Source organism: Humulus lupulus, chromosome 8 (assembly GCF_963169125.1).
Source record: "Humulus lupulus chromosome 8, drHumLupu1.1, whole genome shotgun sequence".
NCBI classification, from domain to species: domain Eukaryota; kingdom Viridiplantae; phylum Streptophyta; class Magnoliopsida; order Rosales; family Cannabaceae; genus Humulus; species Humulus lupulus.
The window spans coordinates 98,205,183-98,215,087 of record NC_084800.1 but is presented as its reverse complement, the minus strand read 5'-3'; the positions used below and the strand labels follow the sequence as shown (position 1 = coordinate 98,215,087).

General features: G+C 46.2%; 1 protein-coding gene across 1 annotated transcript; it reads left to right on the top strand.

Annotated features, from left to right (window-relative positions):
* The first annotated feature begins 1,304 nt into the window (after positions 1 to 1,304).
* Positions 1,305 to 2,120, top strand: LOC133795864 (uncharacterized). The gene has a single exon (XM_062233318.1). The coding sequence runs from the start codon at positions 1,305 to 1,307 to the stop codon at positions 2,118 to 2,120; it is 816 nt and encodes a 271-aa protein (XP_062089302.1).
* Positions 2,121 to 9,905: the final 7,785 nt, after the last annotated feature.

Here is a 9,905-nt window from a genome sequence, read left to right as displayed (position 1 = left end):
GCAAATCCGCCGACGCCACACGCAGCACCCAAGGCAACAACAATCTCGACTCAAGTAGACCCGAAGTTCCAGTCGATCGCATCAGTTCCCCTCAACGAACCACGGAACTCGGCAGCGAAGGATCTCAGGGTCCCCCGCCACCCTCCCCAACCCATCTTCGTCTTGGGGCCGAAGAATGACGAGCTCCGCTCTGTGACACACATGTGCGCACTGGAACAGAGCCCACCCAGTCAACTCAGCCGGCCGCTGAGATCAGGCCCCAACAGATCACACAACGAGCCGCGCACGACTCACCAGCTGAGGACCGTACCCCCTCCATCCAGTTCTTAGACAATTGGAAAGAAGAGATGATGAGGGAAATGATGCAGAAGTTCTCAGACGGGAGGTCCGTTCACGCAACCGAGCACATGGATCTGGTATCAAGAACCACTGAAAAGTCTCCCTTCTCAGAGTGGATTCAGAACGAGCCTAAACCTCGAGATTTCATAATCCCATCTCTGCCTGCATTTAATGGAATGGGAGACCTGTTAAACCACCTGTTTCAATTCCAGCAGAAAATGGCATTAGAAGCCAACAACGAGGCCATTCAATGCAAGGTCTTTTCCACGACTTTCTCTGGGCCAGCTCTACTGTGGTTCAGACAATTAAAGCCTGGATCCATCAACAGTTTTAGCGACCTCCGATGAACTTTTCTCCAACAATATAGTGTGAATCGTGAGGCACCAAGAACAATGGCAGACCTCTATCGGATCGAGCAAGGGGAAAATGAACATCCGAAGTCGTATCTACAGCATTTCATTGATCTCGTGCATCAGATCCACGACGTCGACCCAGTTACCGCGGCCAATCTCTTCGTCAAAAGCTTGCAGGCGGGATCTCTCTTGCACAAAAATCTCACCATGACACCGCCTTATGACATGGCTGAGATCCAGATCCTAGCCAAGGGCGTCTTCAGAGTCCTAGAATTTTGAGAGAGTACACAGAAGAAATCCGCACTTATCTCCGGTCCACCAGCAAATAACCCTCCACCACCTGCTAGAGATGACAAGAGGAAGAGGCAACAGACGGACCACGCCAAGGAAGGGAAGAGGCCAAGAGAGTCATCGCAGTACCCTTCCTTCGAATACACCGTCCCACAGGAAGTCATTTATGAAGAAAATAAAGACAGACCTATCTGGCGTGAGCCGTATAAGATTACCACTCCTCCAGATAGAAGAGATAAAAACAGATACTGCCTCTTCCATAAAGATCACGGTCATACGGTCGCTGAATGCCACAACCTGAACAATCAGATCTAGGCCCTCATGAGAAGTGGGAGGCTAACCCAGTACATTAAGGAGGCAGGCAGACTCGGCACCTCGCAGCATAATCCTGCTTCTGCCCCAACACCACAAGCAGCAGACCCTGTGCGTACAGCCTCTGCAAGCCCACAAGAACCTTTCAAGCAAGTCCCCATGATACATGGGATCGTGGAGCTCACTGAAGACCAAGATCATGCCACCAAAATCCGTAAGAGGATGGAGGAACAGGTGAAACGATATAGATCATTAGGCCACACGGTCAATCTTGTCACTTCAGAGGACAGAAGTTATCTAGCCTCTGCAATCACCTTCACCGACGATGACTTACAAGGAGTGCACCTACCCCATGACGATCCTCTCGTCATCTCGCTACAGATCGACCATTGCCAGTTGGGCAGAGTTCTAGTCGACGGGGGCAGTGGCGTTGACATCCTCTCCTGGGAAGCCTTCCAGAAGATAGGGCTAGAGGAAAATCAAATCCGGACCTCCACTACGCCCATTTCGGGATTTAACAGCCAGAGAGTATACCTGAAGGGCGTTGTGCGGTTAACCATGGTGGCCGAAGAACGTACCCTGCCAGTGGACTTCCTCATTATAGATTCCATCACAAGCTACAACGCCATCATGGGGAGAAATTGGACCCACATGATGCAAGGGGTAGTCTTAACTTTGCATCAGGTGATGCGATGCCAATCACCCAACGGGCGCTACACCATCGGCATAAAGGGAGGTCAGAAGCAGGCGAAAAAGTGCTTTTTTACCTTGAAAGAAATAAACAACTCTGGCACTTCCTCCCCTGATAACAATCCTGACAAATAGCAATCACAGCACAACCTACCAGCATGCCTCAGAGGAGTCGATCTAGAAGAAGACCAAGAAAAACCCCAAATCACTCTTGACGACCTAGAGAAAATCTATCTAGACGATGCTGACTCATCTAAAATAGTGCTGGTAAGTACCAAACTTTCTTAAAACAAAAAATAGACCCTAGTCCAATTTTTCAAAACCAAAGTTGGAACTTTCTCCTGGTCTCCACATGACATACTCGGAATAGACTCCTCCATCATGAGTCACAGCCTTAATATATCAAACAACTTCCCACCCGTCAAGCAGAAGCAGAGGAGGTTCGCTCCCGAAGTAAACCAGGTCATCTAAGAGGAGGTACAACAGCTTCTGAGCACAGGGGCAATCGAAGAATGCCTATATCCCAGTTGGCTAGCCAACCCTGTTGTGGTCCCAAAGAAGAACGGGAAAAAGAGAGTATGCATAGACTACACCAACCTAAATAAAGCATGTCCAAAGGATAGTTACCCTCTACCAAAAATCGATCGGATGATAGATGCAACGGCAGGGTTTGAAAGAATGAGCTTGCTCGATGCCTACTCCGGATACAATCAGATCCCAATGAAATCAGAAGATCGGATCCACACAGCTTTCATAACAGAAGGTGGAATGTATTGCTACAAAGTTATGCCCTTCGGATTAAAGAATGCAAGCGCAACGTACCAAAGGCTAATGCACAAGCTGTTTTCCTCATTTCTTGGGAGAAACATGGAGGTCTATATTGACGACATGGTCATCAAATCAAAACAAAGCTCTTCACATGTGGATGATTTGAACGAGTGCTTCGACATTTTCGACATTCTCGACACTTATAAAATGAAATTGAACCCCTCTGGACAGTTTTTAGGATACGTGGTCAGTCAGAGGGGCATCAAGGCCAACCCAACATAGATTGCATCCCTCTCAGAAGTCAAAGAACCCAGAACCATCCGAGACATTCAGGCTCTGACGGGCAAAATTGTGGCATTAAGCTGGTTCATATCGCGCATGTCCGACCGTTGCCAGCCCTTCTTGCAATGCATAAAGAAATCCACCAACACCACCTGGGGAACAGAACAAAACAAAGCATTGGAAGAGTTAAAAGCTTATTTGAGCTCTCCTCTTATACTGAGCTCCCCCGTCGCCAATGAAGATTTGTTCTTGTATCTATCTGTCTCACACTTTGCTGTGAGCTTCGTGCTCTTCTGAGAAGAGGCTAGTCGTCAGAGGCCAGTGTTTTATTGCAGCAAGATGCTTCCAGACGCTGAAACTCGCTACAGCATGATGGAAAAATTGGCACTCGCACTCATCACAGCAAAGAAGGAGCTTCGACAATATTTTGAAAGCCACACCATCATTGTATATACGGACTATCCACTGAAGCAAGTGTTGAGTAAACCCGATCTCTCTAGAAGGTTATCTAAATGGGAAATTAAGCTTGGGACATATGATATACGATTCTTGCCACGAAAAGCAAAAAAAAAGGACAAGTACTTGCTGACTTCCTGGTCGAAATACAATCCTTCACCACAGACACCCTGCCTGAATTGCTAGAATCAGAAGATGAAAAGGTATGGACAATGCATACGGATGGGGCATCCAATTCCCAAGGAGCCGGTATTGGCGTCGTATTACAGGCTCCCTCAGGCCTCAAAATTGAAGAGGTCATTCGCTTAGAACAGTTCGCAACGAATAATGAAGCGGAGTATGAGGCTCTGATCTATGGCTTAGAACTAGCACGAGACATAGGCATTAAACGTCTGAGTGTCAGAGGAGATTCACAGCTTATGATAGAACAAGTGGCCGGGAATTTCGATACCAAAGCACCTTATCTGGCTAGCCTACTACAGAAAGTAACTGACTTACGGTCACATTTCCACCAGTTTGAACTCGTACAAGTACCGCGGGAACAAAATCAGAAGGCCGATGCCCTCGCCAAATTAGCCTCTGCAGGGGACTATACACGGCAATCCTCTATATCCATAAGTCGATCAATCAAAGCTCTGGAAGTCTTCTCAACCTCGTCAGAGCCCGAGTGCTGGATGGACCCAATCATTCGATACTTGTCCACCTCTGAACTACCCCCTCATCCAAAAGACGCAAAGCTTCTGCAACTTTGAGCACAACGCTATTCCATAATCCATGGAACGTTATACCTTAAGTCCTTCGATGGCCCCTATCTTCGGTGTTTCCGTCCATCAGAAGCTAAAAAAACTGTTAGAAGAGATACACGAGGGAGCATGTGGAAATCACACTAGGAGTCGAAGTCTAGCACACAAAGCACTTACAGCGGGGTACTACTGGCCATACATGATGACAGAAGCACGTGACTATGCCAAAAAATGTGACAAATGCCAACGATTTGCACCAACCATCCATCAACCTGCTCAAACTTTACACTCAATCGTTGCACCTTGGCCTTTCGCAAAGTGGGGTATGGACATGGTAGGTGAACTGCCTACAGCTGCTGGAGGAAAACGGTATGCTCTGGTAGCCACAGATTATTTCACTAAGTGGGTTGTGGTAGAAGCGTACGTCATGGTCAGCAAAACAAACACCACAACCTTCATATGGAAGCACATCATCTGTCAATTTGGGATACCATAGGAGATAGTCGCTGACAACGGAACCCCGTTCCAAAATGCCAAAGTACAGGAGCTATGTGACACATACAAGATCAAGTTGAGTTTTTCCTCTGTCACTTACCCACAAGGCAATGGCCAAGCAGAAGCTTCCAACAAAGTCATTTTTGCCAACATTAAGAAGAACTTGGAAGATAAAAAATGAGCATGGGCAGAGGAACTACCGAAGGTGTTATGGGCATACAAGACAACAAAAAGGTCCTCTATGGGTGATTCTCCCTACGCCATGGTATATGGAACAGAAGCTATCGTCCCGACAGAAGTGGGTCGGCCTACACTTCGAACAAAGATCGCCTCTGATCAAACCACAAACAACATTCAACTAGTGCATAACCTAGACCTTCTGGAAGAAGTACGTACGATAGCACAATTACGATGGAAAAATTATCAAAAGGCTGCAAAACGCTACCACAACAAAAGAGCCCACTCGCGCACATTTCAGAAAGGTGATTGGGTTATGTGCAAGGTCACTGGCAACAAAAAGAAGCTAGAACCAAACTGGGAAGGGCCTTTTGAAATCATAGAAGTACTAGGCAGAGAGTCTTATACTCTTAAGAATGGATGTAGTGGGAAGATCGTACCTCGTACTTGGAATTCAATGTCTTTGAAACAATATTATTGTTAATTGTTGTACTGTGCAATTCAAAAGTAATACAACAACTTTCCTTTTTCACATTATTTTGAGTATATCTTGCATGTTCAATTTTTGTTGACATGATTTTGCATAAGGATTCCTCACTATGAGAACACACTAAGTCAGACATGTGACAACTGTCACTTCACTCGAAAGATGCTATCAAATATATACTTTAATATATCCCCACCTACCCATATTAAAAACAACATTATTCACGTGCACTTAAAACCACCTACCACTCTGACTATAAATAAGTGACTATCTGAACGCTTGTGGTTATCAGTTTACCATCCTTTTAAACATCCTATAACAATACACCATAAGCCTTTGGTCCCAATACAGCCATTTTCTACGCCTAAGTGATCATTTAAAACAAAGAATATGTTTACCAACAAACAAAAAATAATGCGTGGTGAGATGCAACACCTCGCCTCACACATCGACACAAGGAAAAACCTCAATGGGTCGCGGCAGCAAGGCCACTACACACAACCTGCGTACACAATCCTATTTCCTCTGCCACTTCAATCGATGTTATGCCCAAAAGCATTCTAATCTGACTTGACTAAGCTTACGGGGAGCTAAGGCCAGCCATTTCACAGTCTAATCTGCCCTGACTATGCAGATTTGGCCTTTCCAACCAGGGTACACTACCTACCCTGTCCTCTTACTTGAGTAAGAAGAGCTCCCCCCGTAGTTTACTCTGCCCTGACTACCGCAGCAGAACCATCAGCTGCCACACTTTGGGTCTGACACCAATATACATTAACTGGTTTGGCAATCCAAGGCTGGGAGGAACTTTTCCCGCAGTCGCACCCCTATCCTACACAACGGGTACCTCTGTCAGAGTACAAGACTACCCTAGCAAGCCTTCACACATACTCCTCGGTATGGGTGCACTAGAAAGACATCTGCCTCATGGCCCTAACCTCCCCGCCTCTGCCTCGACGCCCAACCCCACATGTTGTTTCCTGCGTCCGACCTGAACCGCATCGAACCCTCTAGCAAATGGTAGAGCATCAACCATGCTCTTTCATACACCCTAGAGGTCGATCCCGTTCTGATGAGGCATCAACACGACTCTCGAAGCGTAAGAAAGTTTAACACTTAACGATAACGTCGGCTTCATAGAGTACAACACTCTCAATACAATCTAGTTTGACAGATGATACGCACGGCCATACGTGTATGACCGACTCTTTTAAATAATCAATGCATGAAAACGAAGAAAAATTTGTAGTTCACGCAATTAGAAGAACACAGATAATCAAAAGTGACAATTAATCAGAAGCTGTTATTTATAAATTATGTTACATTAATAACAATATTAGTTACATATTGCATATTGCTTTATCCACTATATACAAATATTCTCTTAGTCATATTTAATCCCATTCAATACGGCGCATGTACTCTGCCATCGCACTCTCTAGCTTCGGATGGCCTAACCCATAGCGCTCACACGATATGTAGTACGGAATGTCGCTTCTAATTAGTTCCTCTAGCGCACACATTGAGTATAACCATTGTGGGTTATCGAAGATTCGCCTAAAAAAAGGCACCTTCATCCACTCACGATGCTCACCTACAATAGCAATGTCATTCGCCCCAACCAATCACTACACACAAAGCCGAATTTCTCACACAACACTTAACTGGACATTCTCTCCCACCATCTATACGGTTTTTTACTGTATCTCACACGCAATGGCCTAAAGGGTCTATGAAGCCTCTGATCCGAATAAACCATCTGACTCTCACCTGCTGCAATGCCTTCAATTAAGTACCGAACAGAGAAAAACACATCCAATAACACACCAGACAACCAACATGAAACAAAACTCAACTTGTATTGATAATTTGTACTATTACATATACAATTGTCTACATATTAACGGCCAAAAAGACCAAAGAATGCATATACTGGCATCAATACAAAAAAAAAAAATAACAAAACCAAACAGAAGAAATAGTGTGTCATTCATTCTATGGCACCTCTTTCGCCATCTGGCCTGGCTTCTGTAACTGGAGCAGGTTCTGTCACCTTCTGTTCAGAAGCCTCAGCTGCATCACCTTCTTCTGCAGCTTCCCCGTTGGCATTATAAATCGACCCCAACGCGTCGCCTTTCAACTTCAGCTTCTCCAGATGATGCACTGGATAGGTGATCTGCAGATCCCCGAGTTCATTCAGATACTCATCAACATTGTACTCTCCTACTTTCACATCGACGCTTTTGCAATACATCTCGAGTTTCGCCCACTTCTCCTCTGGGGTCTGCTTCTTATTACGCAGTGCCAGATCAAGGTACTTCGCAGTATCCACCTCAGCCATCCTCACAAACTTCCGTTCAGTGATCTCACGATCTCGGATGCGCAGTCTCATGGATTCCACTGTCGCCTCTTCTGCCCTCTGCAAAAATAAAACCATCATGTCATCAACACACGCGACATATAGACCCACTATCTTGCCAATACATTAACAACTACAGAAATAACACATACCTCAGCCATCTCCTTCAATTGCTTCTCGATTTTGGTGACCACTTCTTCTTTTTCCTTCAGCTTCTTCTCTAACTGGAGTTCCACCTCCAGCTTCTGCTTCCTGACATCTACCACGCTCATCTCCAGCACCTCTGACTTTTGTTGCAGCTCTTTCTTTTCTTTCTCCAAAATCTCTTTATCTGTCTGCAACGACACTATATCCTCATGAAGGTCATTTATCATGCTGTCGAGCTTCCCCATTCGGGCTTCGTGTTGAGCGCAGACTTGGTTTTCTCCATCCACTTATTGGTCATTGCCACCAGATCAGCTTTCAGTTTGTCTCGCTCCACCTCGAGTCCGACAGTACCTACTAGCTTCTCCTCTGTGATAGCCACCTTCTCTTTAGCCTCTGCCAGCTTTGTTTCTAACTTCCTGATGGCTTCCACGATCATATTTCGATTCACTTCGGCCATCATTCTCCCCGCCCGCTCCTCTTCCAACTTCATTGCCTGTTCCACCAGTTTAGAGCTGTTCTGCATAGCCGCTGCATACTTCCGCCTCGCAACAGAGGCACATACGTAGCTCTGTAAAACATCAATTACACTCATAAAAAATCACACTACACACGTATCACATGATACTCTCTCTGTTCTGTAATAATAAATCATACTAGTTTTCAACCAACTTACCATCCAAATATGGTCTGACACTTGTTGCAGCAAGTCCCCTTGCCCACTCAGCGACCCAATAGCTTCTGGAGGAAGATGAGGTCTGCTTATGCGTAGCATCTCCTCCATCACCTCTGTAGACGCAGAAGGACCATATTCAGACATGACTCCTACTCTGTCATTTGCTTCTCCCCCTGCTAATGCAGCAACACAAGCAACGGGGGCAACCGGCTCCCCACCTTCTGCTAACGTTGACACCATAACACTGTCAAATGTTAACGCAATTGTTACCACTCCAGAAATATATGGCATGGAAGGGCGTACAAGTAAACCATCATCTTCACCCAAGTCACTTGGCAGGTACACCGGCATCTGCACTGCAGAAGACATTAGCTGCTCTAGAAAAGCACTAGGAGACTCAAAAGTACTTGTACCCTTTGGAGATACAATGATAACCTCTCCTGGGTGGGACTCAGAAGCCACAGGTGGTGATGCAAAAATGGTAACATTAAAAGTATGAACACCTGCAACTTCGACAGCCCCCAATTCCTGACATACGGGGAGAGTCTTAGAAGTGACGATCGGACCTGCCTCAAATGGCTGGGAAGGAGTGTTCATGGTCTCAAAACCACCTCCGAAAGCATCCTCTAGAAGTCGGTTCTTATGAGAGGCAGAAGAAGGGCGTCTCCCCTCTGATCCATGCTTACGTCCAGCATCAGAACCCCCAGCCAAAGCAGAAGTAGAGGGTAACGCCTCTGACGACTTCATACAGACGCCAGGGGACTTCGCCTCGACTGGTAGGCCACCTTGGGCACCATCTACAGTCGCCGCCTCTGATGGTTTGGCAAGTGTAGGAGATAAGACCGCAGCATGCGCCGCTCCTTCTGGACTTGCCTTCAAGGAGGACCTAACTACATGCGAAGAAGAAGATGACCCAGGTAAAGATCCAGCGGGGGCAGACCCTTGAGGCTTCTTGCACAACGTTAGAGCCTGGCCAGTTGGTAACTTCCCTGGAGTAAGCTTGGGGATTGCAAAGGGATAACCCTTAGCGGCAGAGGCAAATCCCTTTGGGATCTGAAGCTTGGACGAAATACACTTCCCATCGTCCGAATATTCATCAGAGGATTCCTTGCGCGTCTTTCTCTTCCCTAAGGCATCCTTAGGAAGAGGCACCTTTGAAGAGGCTGGATTTGGAGAGCATCAAAAGGCGTGGAGGATCGCCCATGAATACGGGAAGATCTGATGACAAAGCAGACTTATCAGGAGATGATTCTACAGCAGTAGCTTAGCCAGAGCCCTCTTTCTTTTTATTTTCTGGGATCCCTAGGCGCTTGGCACATGCAGCGAAGGTCTT